Source organism: Balaenoptera musculus, chromosome 6 (assembly GCF_009873245.2).
Source record: "Balaenoptera musculus isolate JJ_BM4_2016_0621 chromosome 6, mBalMus1.pri.v3, whole genome shotgun sequence".
Classification (NCBI taxonomy): Eukaryota; Metazoa; Chordata; class Mammalia; order Artiodactyla; family Balaenopteridae; genus Balaenoptera; species Balaenoptera musculus.
Window position 1 is genome coordinate 108,916,105 of NC_045790.1, and position 21,498 is coordinate 108,937,602.

At 57.0% G+C, this 21,498-nt stretch overlaps 1 protein-coding gene and 1 non-coding gene across 3 annotated transcripts; both read left to right on the forward strand.

Annotated features, from left to right (window-relative positions):
* Nucleotides 1-1,039: 1,039 nt before the first annotated feature.
* Nucleotides 1,040-1,248, forward strand: LOC118897590. Its single transcript, XR_005020482.1, has one exon. It is a non-coding gene; the product is annotated as a small nucleolar RNA U3 (small nucleolar RNA).
* An 8,461-nt stretch (nucleotides 1,249-9,709) lies between these two features.
* Nucleotides 9,710-20,687, forward strand: CERCAM (cerebral endothelial cell adhesion molecule). Of its 2 annotated transcripts, none has more exons than XM_036855855.1 (13): nucleotides 9,710-10,371; nucleotides 11,807-11,975; nucleotides 12,091-12,208; nucleotides 12,767-12,901; nucleotides 13,056-13,260; nucleotides 15,763-15,882; nucleotides 16,141-16,217; nucleotides 16,311-16,417; nucleotides 17,279-17,411; nucleotides 18,777-18,904; nucleotides 19,023-19,226; nucleotides 19,619-19,871; nucleotides 20,182-20,687. In XM_036855855.1, the coding sequence occupies exons 1-12, from the start codon at nucleotides 9,957-9,959 to the stop codon at nucleotides 19,869-19,871; spliced, it is 2,064 nt and encodes a 687-aa protein (XP_036711750.1). In that variant the 5' UTR covers nucleotides 9,710-9,956; the 3' UTR covers nucleotides 20,182-20,687. The 2 variants fall into 2 exon arrangements, with proteins under 2 accessions (XP_036711750.1, XP_036711751.1); XM_036855856.1 differs by having other exon boundaries at nucleotides 10,134-10,371; nucleotides 11,807-11,917.
* Nucleotides 20,688-21,498: the final 811 nt, after the last annotated feature.

Sequence of the window (21,498 nt, forward strand, 5' to 3'; positions counted from 1 at the left end):
CTTCGCCCTCCACATACAGTTTGGTCCCTCTGGATTTCAGGGGCAGTTGGGGGAGGGCAGACTCTGGATAGCACCTCCCAGGGCATCCTTCCCTTTCTATCCTCTCTCCAGGCACCATGCCCAGGGCCAAGCAACCCCTGCCCAGGCATCAGAGAAGCCACAATCTCTTCTGATGAGAAGGCATGGTTTGGCCTTGACCTTACAGATCCCAGAGAATGTGGCCCCCTTAGATCTCAGGGTCTAACTGTAGTCCCTTATGCTGTAATCAAAGCCCAACCACTCCTTGGAAAGCAAGGCCAACAGCTGACTGCCTGCTACAGGGTCCCCAGAGTGCCCACCTTGAGGTGCCCTGGCCATGGCACCTTCCTGAATAGAAACAGGCAGCCCTCACTGAGTCAGGTGCTGTTCTAAGGCCTTGCATGTACTTCGCTGAATGGTCTCCACACTCCTAAAAGGTGGGTTCAGTTTTACAGATTGGAAAACTGAGGCACAGAAAGTAGAAGTAACTGCCCGTGGACCCACTGCCAGGAAAAGTCAGAGCTGGGATTCGAACTCACAGCCTGGCTCCAGTGCCCTGAGCCCTTAAATGTTCTCCTATCCTGCCTCTAAATTCCTAGGAGGTCTCCACTAGAGGTCATTGTGTCCAGCCCCCGCATCTGGGTGTCTGCCCAGGCCAACCTCTGCTCACAGACAAGAATCCTTCTAGTTTTTAAAGGCACCTGCTCCAAGGGTGGAGTTCCCCCTGGGGGTAATCAGACATTTATTTATTCATAGCCTTCTGGCTGGGAGGACAGGCCTTCCCACCCAGGACTCAGCAGGGTCCAGCTGCCTCGTTGTCCCTCTCTCCTTCCCACTGCAGTATAATCTATAATCAGAAGAGAACCAGCCTTGCCTCGTGTCTCGGCTCCATAACCTCCAAGCTGTGTGTCCCTGGACAAGTGACTCAACTTCTCTGAGCCTCAGTTATCAACTGTAAACTAGGGTTAATGGTACACCTGCTTTGTGAGGTTGGTGAGAATTAAATGATAAAAGCGGATGAAAAACTCTACTTTAAGGAATCATGTCTGTAGTTTGTTACTAGAAAAGTTTCTCTGAACGTGTAGAGCACCGGAAACCGCGAGGAGGAGGCACAGCATTCTCTCCTGAGTGTGAAACCTGCTCTTGGTGTTGCTTCTGCAACTGCCATTTGCCATTGATAATCGTTCTTCTCTTGGGAGAGTAAGAGGCAGAGGATGCTGCCTGAGTGTTTGCCGTCGTTAAAAAAAAAAAGAAAAAGAGAAAAAGAAAAAGGGTGGGGGGAGGTGGCTTAAGGCAGAAAGGGGTCAGTGATCACAGCGCCTGGCACCTGTGAAGTGCCCAGAACGAAGTGGTAAATCCTTCTCATCATCGTCATCATCGTCACTGAGACCCGTCTGCCCGCAGGATCGGAGCCTCTTGCTTTCAGCCTTATAGTTTAGCCTCCTCGTTACAGAGAGAGAAACTGAGGCCCAGAGTGGGGAAGGGCTTTCTCAGCAGGAAAGCTCTCAGGTCTCCTCATTCCCAGTTGGATCCCCTGTCTCTTCTCCTTCACTCCTTCCCACCTCGAGTCCTGCCCTGGCTTTCCGTGCCCAGGGTCGGGCCCTGGCCCCCAGTCCTGCCCAGGCCGTGCCCAGGAGAGAAGTGAGCAGCGGTTGGAAGAATAGGCCAGAGGCCCGGCGCGTTCTCAGCCCTGGCTCTTTGTCTGTCGCTTTGTGATGGTAAGTGCTGCTCCTAAATCAGTTCTGTGACATTGTTATTGTTGCCCAGGGCGCAAAGAGTCTAAACTTTTCCCCTGAGGTCAAGAATGTGGCCGGTCCCCAAGCCGCCGGGAGCAGGGGCCTGGGTGGCTGGGGGTGGGGCTGGGGCCTCACCCCGAGCTGGGGCGAGATGTTGGGGGGAGGGGGTCAGCGGGAACAAAACGCTTTGAAATGCCTCCTCTCCATCACTGCCAACATTGTCCGCTGCCCACGGGGGGCCTGGCACCGCCTTGCCGGGGCTCCGGCCCCCAGCCCTGGCCAGGCCCGGCCCGGCCTCTGAAAATGGACAGAAGGGTATTGTCCCTCCTCGCAGCCCTTTGTCTGCCCCAGTTCCAGATGTCTAGGCTGGGACCAGGGGGCTGACCCATGGTGGGCAGGGGGGAGGGGACAGAGGGGGAGAGCACGGGTCACTGCATCCTGAGGGGTCATTCCCAGACCCTGAGATCCCACCCAGCCACAGCCCAGTCACCTTCTGGGCCGTCTCAGCCCTGGGATTGTCCCTGTTCCCTTGTCTCTCCTCCCCTTCCCGATAGACCAGGTTCCGGGCTCAGGAAGAGTTAAGAGCAGGGCGCTTTGGGATTCCCACTGCTCTACCCTGCTAACTGTGTTATCTGGATAAGCTGTGCCCCCTCTCGCAGCCTTTTGCTCTCGCGTGGGCATCACTGGACCAGGGTGCATTCATTCACAAGAAATGACAGAGCCCTCCTATGTGCCAGCTCCGTGCTGGGCATGGGGGCGCACAATGGTGGGTGGGCCACTCAGATCCTTCCGGATTGTCGTTTATAGTCGTGATAGTAAAGGGGCAACATTTCTCACCGACTCTCTCTGTGTCAGGTACCGGCTAACCGCTTTACCTGCATTATCTCATCCTTTTCACAACAAAATCAAGGACGCAGTAGATATTGTTCTTCTATCCATTTTCTAGCTTTGGATACTGAGATTCCGAGAGGTAAAGTCCCTTGCCCAAAACTAGGCTGCCAGGAAGCAGCAGAGCTGGGATCTTAGCCCAGGCTGACCGCCGCCACCGAGAGGAATGATCCACTAATAAGTACTTGGAAGGTGCTGAGCGCAGAGCCTGGCACTACTCCGGACTCAGCCCACGGAGCGGGTGGTGGTGGTAATTCCACCCGTCAGCTTCCCATTTCACAGATGGCGCTACTGAGGCCCAGATCAGAGAGAGAAAGCCTGGGGTGAGAAGCTCGGGGAAACTTAAATAGCAACACCAACAGGGATTCCGGGACCACCAGGGCCGGCCAGAGAGAGGCAGGCAGCCCGGTTTTGATTTCAAACCCCAGTTCCGTGTGGGCTTGGGCAAGTGATTTAGCTTCACGATGCCTCCATTTTCTCATCTATAAGATGAAGATATTCCCTGCTTCACAGTGTTGTTGTGAAAACTAAGGTAGGTAATACATTTCAAGCACTTAGCACAATGCCTGGCACACAGCAGACAGTTAATGATAGCTATTACTGTTATTATTCTGAATGGGGTAACATTTATCCTTTTGAACCCTCCTCTCACCTGGGGTCACCTGAGGACAAGGCTCTGTTGAGGGGAGGGAGGGGCTGTGGGTTAGCAGTTGCTGAGTGGGGGTGGGGATAGCAATGCTTGGTCTGCTTGGGGGTTTCTAGAAGTGTTGCGACACGCTACTCCTGCAGGTCAGAGGAAGGCAGAAGGGGTCAGGCTGGGAGGGGAAGGGGCTGCCTGGTCCCAGAGGAGTTAACAGCTCCCGGGCCCTGGCCCAGCAGGACTGCCACGATTTTAGCAGAGGAGCCAGGGCTGCTTCCTGATGGGCAAAACAGCTGGCTGCACGGGGAAAACAGCTGGCCTGGACCCAGCCTCTTGAGGACAGAGGCAGAGCCTCAGAGGAGGACAGCTCCACATCTGGGCTCCTGGGAGAGGAGGGCATGGCCAAGAGCGAGAGGGTGGTCCTTTGGGGTGGGGTGGGCATTGGGTGGGACTCTGGGAGATGAGGGGGCGTGGGCAGATTCCTCGAGCAGAGACCAAGATATGCTAGGTCTAAGCGGAGTGGTGACTCCAGCTGGAATTTGGGGGTCTCAGTCTCCCCTCAGATAGGAAAGATAAGGGGCAGGGGAGCAGATGGGGGGCAAGACTTTGGCGCTCAGCCCTGGGTCCGCTTGGAACCGGGCTTGGAACTTGAGGTAGGAGGGAGCCTACTGGGGCTCCTGGACCCCCATCTGCCGAGCTGCACCAGGACCAGGAGCGGGGTGTGGGCTCCTGCTCTGGCCAGGATCCTGGGCTCCCTTGGCCACAAAGCAGGACAGGGGCCCAGAGAGCCCCCAACCCAGGAGATGTGAAGCTCGCAGCTGGTAAGAGCTCCACCCATGCATCCCCTCTGCCGTGGGCCCCCCGTTCCCATCCTGCTTGGCTGCCAGGCTGTGAGGACCTGCAACCCTGGGGCTCTGTGTGGACCCTGGGGTACTTTTAGGCTGCCCCCACCCATTGGCAGGGAAGCAGCACCTGGGACCTCGCGTTAGGTTGGGCAGCGAAGATGGAGGGTTAATGGGGGTGTGACCAGGGTCCACTGGACCACAGCCACCTGCCAGGGCTCCTGACCCTCAGGTCCCACAGACCAGACACCCCTAATTTCTCTCTGACCTAGGGGGCTCCTCTAGCCCACCTTCCTAACCTCCAGGAAGAGGGGGTTGGCCTTCACCTTGGGTGTGCCAACCTCAGGGCCCCTCTCCCTGATGAAGGTCACTCTTCAGGGTCCTTGCCTGTAGGCAGACCTTGGAGCTGAGGCTCCCAGAGGGGAGAAGAAGGTGGCGGGGAGGGGGACAATTCTTCCAGGGTCTCTGTTTCCGGAAGCCAGGGTGGAGCCTGAGGCACTGGCGCCACCACCTGGCTTTGGCCAGAACTACAATGGCTGAGGGACAGGAGTGAAGCTGCTGTGGGGAGGGAAATCCAGAGCCCAACTATGTGTTGGTCCAGGGTGGTCTGGGTCCTATTCAGCCAGATGGACCCAAAACAATCATTTTTTTTCTACGCACGTGTCCTACGTGACCCCTAGAATGAGGCCTTAGGCCCATAGAATAGCAGCTTCAAACTTGAGCTGGCATCAAAATCACCTGAAAGGCTTGTTGGTTTAACTTCCACTCCCAGAGTTTCTGATTCAGTAGATATGGGGAGGGGCTTAGGAATCTGCGTTTCTAACAATTTCCAGGTGAGGCTGCTGCTGGCTGGTCCAGGGACCATGTTTTGAGAACCACTGCTTTAGAATTTTGGCGGGTTTGGCGCAATATTACCTTTTCAGAGTATGTCGTATTATTATATGTGGGGGCAAAGAAATGAGTGTAAGTAGGAGCACAGGTGCTTGGTCAGCCCACCCTAGTCAGTGACCTCATAATATTTCTTATTTTAAATTAATTTTTATTGGAGTATTGTTGATTTACAATGTTGTTAGTTTCTGCTGTGCAGCAAAGTGATTCAGCTATACATATGCATATATCCACTCTTTTTTAGATTCTGTTCCCATATAGGTCATTACAGAGTATTGAGTAGAGTTCCCTGTGCCATACAGTAGGTTCTTATGACCTCATCATGTTTCTATTGAGAGCCCAGCCAATGCCCGGCTGGCCCTGCTCTAGGGCTGGTATAAAATGGTGAAGGCGGCAGACGGGTCCCTGCCTCAGAACTCACAGCTGGCAGACGTGGCATGTGATCTTTCCACTTGGAGAGTCTAAAAGGCAGCTCAAAATAAGGTCCAACGCAGAACCTGATTTCACATTCTACCTGCTCCTTCTCAGGTCTTCCCCATTCAGAACCTATCCCACCACCCAGCCCACTTCAAACCCTGTGAGTCATCCTGACTCCTCGCTCCATCTCTCACATCTAATCCCATAAGGCTGTGGGCTCTGCCTCCGTTACATCTCTGCCCGCCCAGCCCACTGTCATCTCTCCCGGTACCAGGCTCTCCTGGACTTTCATCCTTGCCCTCGTGGTCCACCCTCTGAGCTGCAGCCAGAGCAATCTTTTTTTTTTAATAAATTTATTTATTTATTTATTTTTGGCTGTGTTGGGTCCTCATTTCTGTGCGAGGGCTTTCTCCAGTTGCGGCGAGCGGGGGCCACTCTTCATCACGGTGCGCAGGCCTCTCACTGTCGCAGCCTCTCCCGTTGCGGAGCACAGGCTCCAGACGTGCAGGCTCAGTAGTTGTGGCTCACAGGCTTAGTTGCTCCGTGGCATGTGGGATCTTCCCAGACCAGGGCTCGAACCCGTGTCCCCTGCATTGGCAGGCAGATTCTTAACCACTGTGCCACCAGGGAAGCCCCAGAGCGATCTTTTTAAGAGAAATCCTGTCAGTCCTCTGCTTACCCCCTCCAATGTCTTCCTGTTGCACTTTTTTTTTTTTTTTTTTTTTAATTTTTTATTTTTTTTTTTGGCTGTGTTGGGTCTTCGTTTCTGTGCGAGGGCTTTCTCCAGTTGTGGCAAGCGGGGGCCACTCTTCATCGCGGTGCGCGGGCCTCTCACTATCGCGGCCTCTCCTGTTGCGGAGCACAGGCACCAGACGCGCAGGCTCAGTAGTTGTGGCTCACGGGCCCAGTTGCTCCGCGGCACGTGGGATCTTCCCAGACCAGGGCTCGAACCCGTGTCCCCTGCATTGGCAGGCAGATTCTCAACCACTGCGCCACCAGGGAAGCCCCTGCACTTTTTAAAAGAATCCAAAATCCTGCCATAGTTTTAAGGCCCTAAGTGGTCCTCACCTCTTACCACACTCCCCTTGCTCACTTTGCTCCAGCCACCCTGGCCTCCTTGCTTGTTCCCACCTGTTCCCTCCATCTGGAACACTCTTCCCCAGATCTGCTCTTGGCTGGCTCCCCTTATGCTCTGAAATGTCTTCACTGACCCCTGTATTCAATGTTGCCTCCCACCCTCAGCTACTCTCTGTTCTCATTACCTTGTTTTATTTTGTTCATAGCATTTACTGTTCTTCGAAGTTATCTATTAATTTATCAGTTTGCTTGTTTCCTGTCTGTCTTCCCTCATCAGAATGTGAGCAACTTAGGAACGGAGACTGTCTGTACCTCTGTATCCCCAGTACCTAGAATTCTACCTGCACATAGCGTGTGCTCAATAAATATTTGCTGAATGAATGGAATTATATAGGATTCCCTGTAGGAGTAGGTCCCCCTGACATGACATCAGGGAAGGCTTTCCAGAGGGCCTGTAGAAGTTGGCCCAGTTCAAGCAGAGGAATTAAAAAAAAAAAAAAGGATGTGGGAAGGTCTTCAAGCATGAAGTGTTCTGGAAACTGTACATAGTCCAATTTGGCTGGAGCAGGAGATAGGGGAGGGGAGGTCAGAGGAGCTGGAGAAGCACCGGGCAGGCCATGAAGGGCCTCCTTGTCCCTTGAGGGGTTTGAGCTCTATGCTGAGGGCAATGGCAGCCCCCAAAGGGTGTAACACCATGCAGTTGAGAAAGCACCGAGTGAAGAACAGTTTCCAGGGAGAAAGCCTCGGGGGTGGGGGTGAGTATTGGGAGGTGCTGTAGCCCAGGTGAGTGGTGCTGATGCCCTGGGCCACGCAAGTGGCCACGTGCAGGAGACACTGAGGTGGTCTAGCCAGGATGAGGAGATGGAGTGGGCTGAGAGAGAGGCACTTGTCATCAGGTCCCCAGCTTGAGGGAGGCCACCGGAGTGGGAGCAGGTTTGGGGGAAAGACTGGGGTTCTGTTTTAGACAGATGGAATGTGGGTCCAGGTGAGAAGCAGAGACACATGTCAGTTTTGCAGAAAGACGGAGTGCTCTATGAGGTCAACTGCTGGAGGGAGCCCTCTTGGATGAGGGGCCAGGAGGATGCCGGTCTTGACGGGAGCAGTTTGGCTGGAGCAGCCTTGGTGTGTGTCAATCAGTGAATGAAGGTGAGGAAGTGAGACCGGGAGCAAAGCACAGGCAGGCAGCTGACTGTATTCATATATATTTTTTAAATATTTATTTATTTATTTGGCTGCACCAGGTCTTAGCTGCGGCATGCGGGATCTTAGTTGTGGCATGTGGGATTTAGTTCCCTGACCAGGGATCAAACCAGGGCCCCCTGCATTAGGAGCATGGAGTCTTAACCACTGGACCACCAGGGAAGTCCCTGTGTTCACATTTTAAGTTGGGGGAGATTTAAGTCCTTTGGAATGTTGAAGGAAGGATCCAGAAGAGACGGGTGTTGGTGATCCAGGAAGGGCAAGGGAATGGCTTTTGGAGTCCAAGGATGGTTCTGTTATGAGGAAGGGGTGCCTCTTCCATGGTAATAGGCCGTGAGAGCAGAGGCCAGCTTGGTCGCAGGGCGTGGAAGGTTTGGAGGCTGGAATAAGAGTTCTCAGGTGATGGCTTCTCTTTTTCCAAAAAAGGTAGGAAGATTTTCACTGGGGGAGAGGGAGTGGAGTGAGGGCTTCAGAAGACCTGGGCATGTGAAATGCCACTGAGGAGCGGGGGCAGGAGCACAGGGAAACTGGATTGTTGGGCTCAGTGAAAGTCCAGTGGACAGTGGAGATCAGGAGTGTGCAGTAGTCTTAACGTGTCCCAAAGCAAGATGGCTGTAGGGTTTTTTCAGGCAGGAGTGATGGGAGAACCCTGGGGCAAGGGAGTCAGTGACAGGCTGGACCACTGGGTGGACTGGGGAGGGAGAGAGGTGAAGATGGGAGGTCAGTGCATTGGGAGGAGGAGGATCACTGAGGTGAGAGAAGAATCTGGAAGCCCCCATGACTAATAGCATGGGCAGAGGCTCTGGGATGATCCTGGGATGGGTGAGGTGGGGGACATTGCTTTGGTATCCCCAGGACTTCCCTGGCGGTCCAGTGGTTGAGACTCCACGCTTCCACTTCAGGGGGCACGGGTTCAATCCCTGGTCGGGGAACTAAGATCCTGCATGTTGCTCAGCATGACCAAAAGAAAAAAAAAGGTATCCCCTTTCTGGGGCTCGGAGTGCCTTCCAGCAGAGGCAACCATGCAAGGGAAGGGACTCATTATTTCCCCAGGATGCTTCAGGGGGCCTCAAGCCTTCCATTGCAGGGCACTGGCTGTGAAGCAGCCCCACCTGGAAGCTGTTGGAGGCTTTGGAGCTGGGCTAGAGACCAGGACTCTGGGGTCTGATGCCTCCACATGCTGCCCCAACACCAGGCTGTTCCTTGCTGGGCCCCCACCCCTTTCCTTGCAGTGGGGATAGTGTGCACAGGCTTAGCCCCCCTCCCTGACCCTGGGAAGAACCTGAAGGGAGACCCAAAGGTGCCATAGGAGAGTAGGTTCCCATGGGTGATGGGCTGAATGGAAGGAGAGGCTGGCTTCTCCAGTTCTGTCTTCCAGCCCCAGGAACTCTTCCCGCCTGCCAGGCCCCATGCATAGAATTAAAGTGCATTCACGCTCTCAAGGAATTCTTGCAAACCCTCCTAGGTGGGTGCTGTTAGCAGCCCGATTCTACCCAGGAGGCCCTGAGGCTCCGGGAAAGTGGCCTGCCTGAGGTTGGTGGTAGAGAGGAGCTAGAACCCACCACTGGTGCCTCCAGACCCCTCCCCTCCCCTCCCCTGCCCTAAGAGAGTCTGGGGACCCTCTTCCATCTCAGCAGGGGCCTTAGGACCCCGACTCTGACCAGACACAGGAGTCACCCTGCTTTGGAGGGGGCTGGGTCACCGTGAGGGGCTGAGTGGTGCCCCATGTTCTACACTCAATCTAAGAGTAGGCCTTGCTCTCCTAAAGGGCCGGAGCAGTGCCGGTGCTGGCGACGGAGGCGAGGACGATGACGCGCGGGCGACGCCAGGCTCGGACCGCGGCGGCATGACGTCCGCAGGTCAGGGGGACCCCGGGGGACCCCCTCCCCGCCCCCCAAGCCGGTCTTGCTGTCCGCCCACGCGTCGGCTGGCTGGTCTGAGAAGTTCCGTCTGGGCCCGCCAGAGGGCGCCCGGGGGCGGTGGAGGGGGCTGGAGCGGGGGAACCGGGAAAGGCCGCGGCCCAGTGGGTCCCGCCCCGCGGGGTCTGCGGAGGGTCAGATGGATGGCCAGGGAATCCGGATTCAGGGGCGCTCAGTGGAGCCGGATTCTGGCGATTGCACGCCCAGGGATTCGTAGTCGAGCATTCTGAGATGCCCGGGCGGCTCGGATGCCGTCCCCCACGACCCTCCAGCCGGGAGGGAGCTGCTCCTGGGTCGCGTCCGGGGCTGGTGTCCGGGCCCTGGCCCTGCGATGCCCCTGGTCGAGGAGAGGACACTTGAGAATCCACGAATAGGGGTTGGGAGTGGGAGTCCACTCTTTGGGGGGTGCGCCCCCCACAACCCCTTCCGGGCCCGCCTCGGCCCCGCCCCGGCCCTAGGCCCCGCCCCGGCCGGGCCGCCCCGCCCCGCCCACTACCCTCGGCCGGGCTGGGAGCCCCGGGGGCCGCCGCAGCCGCCAGAGCGCCCGCCATGCGCGCTGCCCCCGCCGCCCCGCTGCTCCAGCTGCTGCTCCTGCTGGGGCCGCGGCTCGAGGCTGCGGGCGTCGCAGAACCGCCGCTGCCCGCCGTGGTCCTTGCCATCCTGGCCCGCAATGCCGAGCACTCTCTGCCCCACTACCTGGGCGCGCTGGAGCGGCTGGACTACCCCCGGGCCAGGCTGGCCCTCTGGTGAGAGAGACCCGGGCATTGGCATCCACCGGGCATCTATCCCCCAACCCCACCGACAGTCCGGGCTCCAGATGGCCCCATCTGCTCGCTGCCCAGACACCACCCAGACAGGCCCCTCCCTCGCAGATAGGCCCTCCGTAACCCGTGTCCCCGGGCAGGACCCCTTATCCCCCTGGCCCTGCAGACTGACCTCTGAGGCCTTAGGTTGACACAGGGACACCATTCCCTAATTCTGGCCCCTATTCCTCCTCTTGGGACCTCCTCTGGGTGTAAGTTGGGCCCAGTCCCTCTTGCCCTAGCCCTCAGAGCTGAAACTGAACCCGTGGGACCTGTGGTTGGCCTGATTTGGAGTGGAGCAGACAGGAGCAGCTGGCGTCCCCTGGGGCCCGATGTGGCACAGACCAGCAGGTCTCCGGATTCCTGGGGAGCCCGTGAGGGTGCTGTCAGCCCTGGGCTCCATGCTGCCCTATGGGGAAGTCACACCCGTTCCCCCTTCCCCTGGGCTGGTTCCAGCCTCTCTCAGGAGAGGGGCTGGGTCCTGCGGCCAAGGGCAAAGCCCCCTTCCTGCAGTCTCTCCCCCTAGGCGTCCCCACAGGGCACTGGAATCAGAGGCCACAGTCTGTGGAAGCCAGAGCAGGGAGGAGTCCCAAGCTGAGGTTGGGGATAAACTGAGAGAAATGACCAAACTACCCTCCCTCCCCAACACATCAGAGTTGGGCTGGGTTGGAGCCAGTGGCCTGGGGAGGCTGCCCACAATTACTAGTTTGGGAGTTAGTTAGTTCCCACCCATAGAAGACTTGACACGTAGTTAATCTTCACTTCTGGGGAATTGACTTAAAGGGGCAGTATCACCTAAAACCTGGGCTCTTGGCTAAGCCCCCTGCACCCCCCTCTGTCATGAGAGCCCCTTCAGAGAGGCTACTCGTGGTGGCAACGGAGCTCGGGCCCATCAGCATTTCTCAGGGATGCTCAGAGTGTGGTTTGGTCGTTATTACAACTATCTGGTGGAGGGAAGCAGCAGCTCCTCTGTCCAGTCCTGACTCAGAGAGTGGAGGCGCCTGACCTGTGGTCACACAGCAGGGAAGGAAGGTAACCAGAGAATGTGGCAGGTATGTTCCTCAAAGTTGAGGTACTTTTCATCCTTCAAAATGCATTCGAGTTCTGTCATCTCAGCCCCTGAGCATGCCAGGACAGCTTAAAGTTACAGGGAGAAAGTGAAGCCCAGAGAGGGTCAGAACCTGCCTGAGGTCACACAGTGGATCACAGACCTATGATTGGGACCTGGCTTCCTGCCTTCCTCTGGAGCACACCTGCCTCCTCTGCTCCCAGGAGAGGCCAGCCCTGCAAGTGTTGGTGCTCCAGGGGTCAAGGCTGCCCCAGGGTTTGGTCCTTCGGTGGCTGTGCCCCCTCACCCTTCTTCCTCCTGTGTCCTCAGGTGTGCCACAGACCACAACGTGGACAACACCACAGAGATGCTGCAGGAGTGGCTGGCTGCTGTGGGCGACGACTATGCCGCTGTGGTCTGGAGGCCTGAGGGGGAGCCCAGGTGGTGACCTGAGGGGGACGTTCTGGGGAAGATGGACGACAGCTGCAGCCCAGAGAAGGAAAGGGACAGCCCCAAGCCACAGCCTCCAGACCAGGGCTCTGTCCACTGCCCTGCAGAGAGGGACACCACATGCACCTACCCCATGGGAACATCTCATCGTTTTACCCCCTCAGGTCCTACCCAGACGAAGAGGGCCCTAAGCACTGGACCAAAGAAAGGCACCAGTTTCTGATGGAGCTGAAACAGGAAGCCCTGACCTTTGCCAGGGACTGGGGGGCCGACTATATCCTGGTAAGGAAGCCTGGCCTACAATTGGGCTTCCCACAGGTGGTGGCACCTGTCCTTGACAGAAATCTTGGCGTGACTTAACCACCTGTAGGCTGGCTCCTTCAGCTAGCAACCTGGGTCAGAACCCAGATCAGATATTGAGCTTGGATCCCTATGCTTGAGCTCAGACTCGGTACTAAGCCTGGATCCCTGAGTCAGAGCCCTGGGTATATACTGAGACTCGATCCCTGGGCTAGAGCCCAGAGTATAAACTGAGCCTAGTTCCCAGAACTAGAGCTCAGAGTACGTCTTTGGATTTACTTCCTAAAACTTCAGATAAAGTTCTTAGGTCAACAACTCGGGTGTAATCTCTGGACCCAATCCCCGAGCCAGTGCCCCAGACTAGATCCTTGGTCCAGAAACGGATCTACTGGTTTATAGGTTAGACCTCTCTGAGGGAACCCTGTTGGATCCTGGGAGACTTTCTGGGTTTCTGGAAATCTGGAATGATCCCACTCAGTGAATCCTTGGGGGACCGCAGCCCAGACAAGGCTGGGGCCTGTGACATCCCCCTCCCCACAGTTTGCAGATACGGACAACATTCTGACCAACAATCAGACACTGCGGTTTCTGATAGAGCAGGGGCTGCCCGTGGTGGCCCCGATGCTGGACTCTCAGACCTACTACTCCAACTTCTGGTGTGGGATCACCCCCCAGGTAAGGCCGGGTTCGGGGGCCTCAGGAGGCTTGAGGTCTGGGAGGAGGGATGTGGAGAGACTGAAGGCCTTAGGGTCTGTGGGCCCCGGCAGGGGAGCAGTGTGCTGGGGATGGAGGGGCGCCCTCTCACAGCCCGGAGCCACCCCTTCCCCAGGGCTACTACCGCCGCACAGCCGACTACTTCCCTACCAAGAACCGCCAGCGCCGGGGCTGCTTCCGTGTCCCCATGGTCCACTCCACCTTCCTGGTATCCCTGCGGGCGGAGGGGACAGAACGGCTGGGCTTCTACCCCCCTCACCCCAACTATACCTGGCCCTTCGACGACATCATCATCTTTGCCTACGCCTGTCAGGCTGCTGGTGAGGACAGCTCTCCTTGAGCATTTCTTCCAGGCCTCTAGGCCTTTGCACATGCTATTCCCTCTGCTTGGCGTGCCCTTCCCCACTCTGCAATTAACCTTTTTAATTCCTGTTTGTCCTTCAGGTCGTAGCCTTTCTTGGGCCCACTGCCCCAGTAGGTTAGATGTCCTTCTGGCTGTCCCCACTATGGCACTTTCATGTATTCCTTCATTAGGCAAATATTTATGGGACACCTACCAGGTGCCAGGCACTGGGGAGACAGTGGTGAGTAAAATCAGGCAGTCTCTGACCTCCTGGATCCTCCAGTCCAGTCAATCAAAGGATCATGCAAATCAATGTCCAATCACAATGACAGGAAGAAGAGCTTTTTGATTATAGATGTTTTGGGAGCTTAGACTAGAGTTAACCTGTCAGGGAAGGCTTCCTGGAGGATGTAAACTTTGGGGCTGAGATCTAAAGTATGGGCAGACATTAACAAGGTAGACAGAGCAGGACAGAGCATTTTAAGCAACGGGACCAGCAGGTGCAAAGGCCCTGTGGTGGCAGGGGACGCAAGGAGGCAGGCAGCTGGAGCACAGTAAACAAAGGGGGCATGGTGCAGGCTGAGGCAGGAAAGGTAGGCAGGGGCCAGCTTGTGTGGACCTGATGGGCAAGCATCTGGTCTTTAGCCTGTGGGAGTCGGGCAGCCATCAGAGGATCACGTGATTGGATTTGAACACTAGAAAATATCATTCTGTTGTTGGTGGTTTTTTTTTTTTTTTTTTTTTTAATTTATTTTTGGGTGTGTTGGGTCTTCGTTTCTGTGCGAGGGCTTTCTCTAGTTGCGGTGAGCGGGGGCCACTCTTCATCGCGGTACGCGGGCCTCTCACTGTCGCGGCCTCTCTTGTTGTGGAGCACAGGCTCCAGACGCGCAGCCTCAGTAGTTGTGGCTCACGGGCCCAGCTGCTCCGCGACATGTGGGATCTTGCCAGACCAGGGCTCGAACCCGTGTCCCCTGCATTGGCAGGCAGATTCTCAACCACTGCGCCACCAGGGAAGCCCGGTGATTATTTTTAAGATGAAGGTTACTAGAAAGTGTTTGGGTTTGGGGAATTCCCTGGCGGTCCAGTGGTTAGGACTCTGTGCTTTCTCTGCTGAGGACTCAGGTTTGATCCCTGGTCAGGGAACGAAGATCCCGCAAGCTGTGCAGCGCAGCCAAAAAAAAAACAAAAAGAAGAAAAAGTGTTTGGGTTTGGATGGGATAAACCCAGTTCTGAGGAAGAGTCGAAGTTGAGAGTGAGACAGAGATACTGCTGTTGGAATAAAGATCTTGAGAACGCTACAGAGAATGTATTTCACAGTGTGTACTCACAGGTGGCGAGGACATGAAGGCTGTCTGGTGGGTGGAGAACTCTGCTTGTGGGCGAGGTGAATTAGAAGTGATGATTTAATCAAGAAGTGTTGCACTTGGGCAAGCAGAGTGTGAGAAGTGTCCAGGGAGAAGAGTGTCATCTTTTTTTTTTTTGTGCATGAGGTGCTGGCAACATCTGCAGTGCAGAGATGCAGGAAGAAAAAAAAAATCAAGTGCAGAAAGCAAGTGAAGGTGAAACAAATACATGGAGAAAAAAATAATAAGAAGAAAAGTATTTCCTTTTTTTTTTTTTTTTTTTGCCACACCGGGCGGCTTGTGGGATCTCAGTTCCTCAACCAGGGACTGAACCCAGGCACGGAATCCTAACCACTAGGCCGCCAGGGAATTCCCTATTTCCTTATTTTTTTCATTCCTACCTCTGCTTTGAGTATCAGCTGCTCTTTATTGGTCAGCGGTTTGTAGGAATTTCGTGAACAGGGGTTTTGTCTCCATCATTCATGCTTCCACCACCTGCACTGGGCCAGGCTCTGTGCTCAATGCTGGGCCTGGGGTTAACTTTTTAATAGATACCATGTGCCTGCCCTGGAGGACTCACAGTCTATAGAAGACAAAGGCTAAATAAATAATTATAATAAAGATGATAAACATTGAAGGAATAAAAAAGGCCATTCTGGCTGCCAGGTGGAGGACAGCATGGTGGGGGCAGGCGAGGGGGTGGGGTTAAGTGTAGGGATCTGGGCAAGAGGTGATGGTGCTGGATTGGCGAGGGGGGATGGGCAGAGGTGGGAAAGATTTAGGGGGTGGAGCAACGCCCGGTGGCATCAGGTGGCTGTAGCCAGGTGTGAGTTTGCCTGCTCCTTCCTCACCTTGATCCCCCGAGGGCAGGGACTGTCTGTCTTTCTCACCACCATCGTTCCAGCAGCCAGCTGGTGCTCTAGACGCGTCTATTGCATGAATAAACCATTTCAGCAGGAAGATCCCTTAGATATTGTTTGAGCCAAGCCGTTTCTCCCTCCAAGCCCAGGTGGGGACGCCGGGTCCCAGAGAGGACTCACGTGGTGGGCCACTGGCAGGACTGGGGCTAGGACCTCCCATCTGGGTTCTGAGAGCCCTACCCTGCACTCCAGTGCTCACTCCGCCTCTCTCCACAGGGGTCTCGGCCCACGTGTGCAACGAGCACCGTTATGGGTACATGAACGTGCCTGTGAAATCCCACCAGGGGCTGGAGGATGAGAGAGTCAACTTCATCCACCTGATCTTGGAAGCGCTGGGTGAGGGCTGCAAGCCGGTGTGTCCCCTCTCCCCACTGCTGGGGTTGAAGCCTCTCCCCAGCTCATCCCCTGACTCTGGGCAAGTCCCTTTTCCCGCTGGGCCTCAGTCTGCCCATCCGTACAATGGAGGCAGGTGGATTCTGTGATCTCCTGCTGGGTGTTCTGCCAAGGGGCAGGAACGAGGGGGGCTAGGACTCCAGGGCTGCCGCTGACTAGAGCCAGTAGGGACTCCTGATGGGGGGTTGCTTTCCTCTGCAGTGGATGGGCCCCCCATGTGGGCCTCAGCTCATGTGTCCCGGCCCCCAAAGAGGCCCAGCAAGATGGGGTTTGATGAGGTAAGTCCTCCCGGCCTGCAGGATTGGGGCCAGGAGGTGGGTGGGCTCTCCCCTCCCCCTGCACGCACTCCTCTGCCTCCCCTCCTCCTCCAGGTGTTTGTCATCAGCCTGGCCCGCCGGCCCGACCGCAGAGAGCGCATGCTGAGTTCGCTCTGGGAGATGGAGATCTCTGGGCGTTTGGTGGATGCCGTGGACGGCCGGTGAGGCTTCCTGGGTGGGGACAGGACCCTGTGCAGCCGGTGGGGACCGGGTGGTCCATCACGGCTCCCTGGGGGTGGGAAAAGCAGACAACGAGCTGAATGAGTTTGCCGTTCTAGGAGGTGTTCAAACAGGGCCTGAGTAATTCTGTCTCGGGGAGTCGCAGGGCAGACAGAACAGGACAGGCTGCCCTCCCTCAGCCCACCTGAGGGAGGAGAGTACAGTGGTTAAGGCCCAGGGTCTGGAGCTTCTGGGCGTGGTCACCAGCTGCGTGACCTCCATCTCTCAGCCCTACTGTGTAAACGGCGAGTAACTGCCTTCCTCTTAGGGGTTTGTAAGGGTTCAGTGAAGATTTAGCCAGGGCCTGAAATGTAGTAAGTATCCCAAATGTTAATAATGTCTTCATTACGATTATCAGGGTTATTCTTTTCCTCCTGAACTTAGGTCCCTGATGGGCAGGGCGGGGGTGGGAGCAGGCCAGTCGTGTTCCCCCGGCAACCAGAGGTCACACGGCCCCACGTGCCCACTGCTGTTTGCTGCATATGCCCCAGCCCTGTGGACTGCAGGATGTCCATCCTTCGCTTGGGCCGCTGCGTAAGAAGTATCTGCCACGTTCCCCGCATTCATCCTGGGGTGTGTCCCCCTCAGACTGCTGCCCCCTCCCCTTAGGATCCCCCCCGCCCAAGGTGGCAGTGGCTTTCCAGGTCCAGTCACTGATGGCTTCAGGCCACACGAAGCAGTAACAAGACTGAAGCCTCCTTCCAACCAGACTCCAGTGTGACTGTCCGCAACTTGCACAGGCCAGTTCCCCCTGGACAGGTCCCTGGCGGGCACCCCTGACCCCCTTACACCATCTGCCTCAGGATGCTCAACAGCAGTGTCATGAGGAACCTCGGCGTGGACCTGCTTCCTGGCTACCAGGACCCCTACTCGGGCCGCACGCTGACCAAGGGCGAGGTGGGCTGCTTCCTCAGCCACTACTCCATCTGGGAGGAGGTGAGGACCCCCATCCACTGCTCTGTGCCAGCACTCGTGTGACCGGGGGTTGACCGAGCACACTAACAAAGACCCGGCCAGCAGCTTTCAGCCTCCTAAGGGCCCAACCCTATACCTTATTCACCCTGCGGTCTCCACTGAGCACCTACTGTGTGCTAGGAGAGCTTCTGCTCTGAGAACACGGAGGTGAACAAGAAGAATGCAGCCGGTCCCTCCTGGGGCAAAGGGACCAGAGCAGGGCGCAGAAATCAAGAAAGAACTAAGCTTGCCACGGAGGGGGGATGTACAGGCTGTTCGAGAGTGCGGACTGGCCTGGCCTCCTGGCCTCCTGTGGGGTCAGGGTGGGCCTCACCATTGAGGGGCGGGGAGAAGAGCCTTCTCAGCAGAGGAAGACAGTGCGGGCACAGGCCCTGGGGCTGAAGGAGTTGGGTGTGTTCTGTGTGGGAAGAAGAAAGGCCTAGGGCTTGGCCAAGCGGCCTCAGCCCAGGGCTGGGGTGTGAGTGCCCGGGAGAGGTCACTGCCTGGACACGGCAGGAGAGGACCCGGGCCTGGCCCTCCAAGGGGCACCCCCTCCAGGAGGTGGAGCACAGACTCACTCCTTGTTTTTATTTTCTACTGTAGCCAGAATATGGGCGTGTGAGCTTATATTTCTGCTTTTCTGCTACCTCTGAACAGATTGAAGGATGATGTACGTTTCACCACTTACTGAGCTGATCTCATGCTCTTTTCACATTTCCAAAAGTTACAAAAAGTATTTTTTCTCAGGGATGTGTGGGGCTAGGGTCTTCCTCCACCCCCCTCCCCCAAGCCTAGCTTCCTCGAGGAAAGCTCCAGAGGCGGAAGTGGGGAGCCAGGCCCTGGAGTCCAGCAGATGCGGTTCAGATCCCAGTTCTGCCACTTCCTGGCTGTGTGTCCTTGGACGAGTGGGTTCATCTCCCTGTGTCTCCATCTCCTTGCTGCAGTACGGGGACATCGTACCTCCTGAGGGTCCCTGGAGATGAACACTGTGGCCCCAGTGCTCAGTGACTGCAGCAAGGGTTCTGATTGCCATTGTGATCTGCTTGGAGAGCAAGACTCTGCCCTCTGGACCCGTCTTCCATCAGGAGAAACCACTCAGAGATGGGTCCCCTTCCCCGAAGGTCACGTAGCACAAGGGCAGGGCTCACAGGCCCCCTTGCTTTGCCGGCCTGATTCACGGCCAGGGGTGGAGGGAAGAAGGGAGGCCCCCCCCAGCCTTCAGCAGCTGAGCGACGCAGCCAGGGCTGAGCATTCGGCCTGTAACTGAGGCCAGGAGCGTCTGTCAGGGTCAGCCAGGTGGGAGGGGACAGCCCGAGTCTAAAGAGGCTCCCCCACCGTGTACCACAGGTGGTTGCCCGGGGCCTGGCCCAGGTCGTGGTGTTTGAGGACGACGTGCGCTTTGAGAGCAATTTCAAGATGCGGCTGGAGCAGCTGATGAAGGAGGTGGAGGCGGAGAAACTTCCTTGGGACCTGATGTAGGCAGCCTTTGCCCCCAGGGGCCAGGGAGAGGGGTGGGCCTCCAGGGGTCTGCCTCCTCCTGAGGGGTCCTGGGACATCTACAGTGACTCCTGGGACCCCTGGTGTCACCTGCAGCTACCTCGGCCGGAAGCAGGTGAACCCTGAGGAGGAGGCAGCCGTGGAGGGGCTGCCGCACCTGGTGGTGGCCAGCTACTCCTACTGGACACTGGCGTACGTCCTGAGCCTGGCCGGCGCCCGCAAGCTGCTGGCCTCCCAGCCTCTGCGCCGAATGCTGCCCGTGGATGAGTTCCTACCCATCATGTTTGACCAGCACCCCAAGTGAGCCTCAGATGGGGGCAGGGCAGGGTCAGTCTGTCCTGAGAGCCCACCTCAGCAAGTAGTAAGTCCCCTCACTGGGCAGGTGGAGAGACTGAGGCTGGCAGGGCTGAGTCACTTCCTTCTGGTCACCAAGGAATAGCCCAGCTTAGCCTTGGAGTCAGACCAATCTATGTGTGAATTCTGTGATGCCCTGTGGTTTTCAGTCAAGCAATTTTCCTGTTCTGTGCCTCAGTTTCCCCATCCGGAAAATGGGGATAAGAGAAATCCTGCCTCAGGATTAGATGGGGAGGGCGGTCAGGTGCTCTGGGGGTGAGGTGCCTGGCTCTGGGCTGGCATGGGTCTGGGTGGAGGGGCCTACCCCAGCCCCCCTGAGCCAGCCTCCCGCCTCCCAGCGAGCAGTACAAGGCACACTTCTGGCCGCGGGACCTGCGGGCCTTCTCAGTCCGGCCCCTGCTCGCTGCTCCCACCCACTACGCGGGGGACGCTGAGTGGTTCAGTGACACAGAGACGTCCTCGCCCTGGGACGATGACAGCGGCCGCCTCATCAGCTGGAGTGGCTCTTATAAGACCCTGCGGGACCCCCGCCTGGACCTGGCCGGCAGCAGTGGGCACAGCCTCCATCCCCACCCACAGGATGAGCTCTAGGTGCGCCTCGGTTTTCTCTCCCCTTTAACGACTGACTCTGTGTTTGGGTCTCCCTTTCCTCTTCTCAGCTGTCTTCTCTCTCTCCCTCTCCCTGTCTCGGGCTTTCTCTCTCTCTGTCTCTGTTTGTATCTTTGACTGTGTCTGCATTTCTCTGTCCACCTCTAACTCCCTCTCTCTCGCTCTCTTTCTCTCTGTCCATCTCTATCTCTTTGTGTCTCTCACTATCTCTGTGTCTGTTTCTGTCTCTGTCTCTCACTGTCCAACTCTAGTTCTTTCTACTTCTCTCCTCTTACCTCTCTTGTCCCACCAGGTCAGGGTGGTGACTCCAGAGAAGCACCTGGGAATAGGCCATAGCTGTCCAGGGAGCAGAGCAAGAGCCGCCACCAGGAACCATAGACCCAGTAGAGACCTGGCTGCCACCTTGGGCATGGCCACTCTGCCCTCTGGACCCGTCTTCCATTGGGAGAAACCACTCAGAGATGGGTCCCCTTCCCCAAAGGTCACGTAGCACAAGGGCAGGGCTCGCAGGCCCTCTTACTTTGCCAGCCTGATTCAGGGCCTGGGGTGGAGGGAAGAAGGGAGGGCCCCCAGCCTTCAGTTTCAAGCTGGGCGGACACAGGAGCCCTGCCCCCAGCTAAGGACCCAGCTGCTGGGGCCCCTCTGCCGCCTTCTACCTCCACCTCAGCTCCCTACCCAGCTTGACACATGGGTCTCACCTGCCACCCTCTTCCCTGGCCAGTGGGAAGTGCAGGGAGGTGGGAGGAGGACCCAGCACACAGTAGGCCCTCAATAAAAGCTGGCTGGTATTGCACTTTATACTTTTTAACTCATGGTTGAGCCTCTTTGCGTGTCCTGAGGGCTGGGAGGGAGGCGTTCCTGATCTGTGGTTGAGCAGGTGGAGAGACAGAGAGGGGAGGGCAGCCTAGAGAAGGAGTCAGGCGATCGATCTGGCATGACCTCCTTAGTCTGCTCATTGGTAACATGGAGGTGGGAGGAGAAGTATCTCACGGGCCAGGTGGGTATAAAGTAGCCAGGCCTGGAGCCCAGCCCACAGTGAGTGCTTTACCCACTGCGGCTGTCATGGTCATCACCGGCCTCACCTTGCTGGCCAGGGTGGGCCCAGGCCAGACCGAGGGCTGCTGAGGCCTCCCTGCCTTCGGATCTTCACTTGTGCAGTTGGAACCCCTTCCCTGGAAGTGGCTGGGGAGATCCAGGGCTCCCCTCCCGCCCTAACTAGTGTGGCAGCCAGAGGGCGCAAGGTGGCAGAACCTGGACCTTGTGGGCCAGGGCGCCCTCTGCTGGTTTGGGGCCAACAACGGGAAGGGAGCCTGGGGCATTTGGAATCTGCCCCCTGTGCTTTGGGTTACTTGCAGCAGCTTCACCTTCTTCTGCTCTCCTGCTTGGGAACTGCTGGCCTTCCTCCCTCCCCACCCCTGTAAGGCCCAGCAACTGTCTCCAGTGCCTGCACTCAGGCAGCCGGAGGGGATGGGGAGGTGGCTCCTTGTCTTGTCTGTAGCTGCCGTGGCCTCCACCAGCGCAGGACCTGCCATCTCCAGGTTTCCTTCTTCAGAGGAGCCTCTCCCTCATGCAGCCCCTTGACTTGGTCTTGTAAGCACCTGGGTCCTGG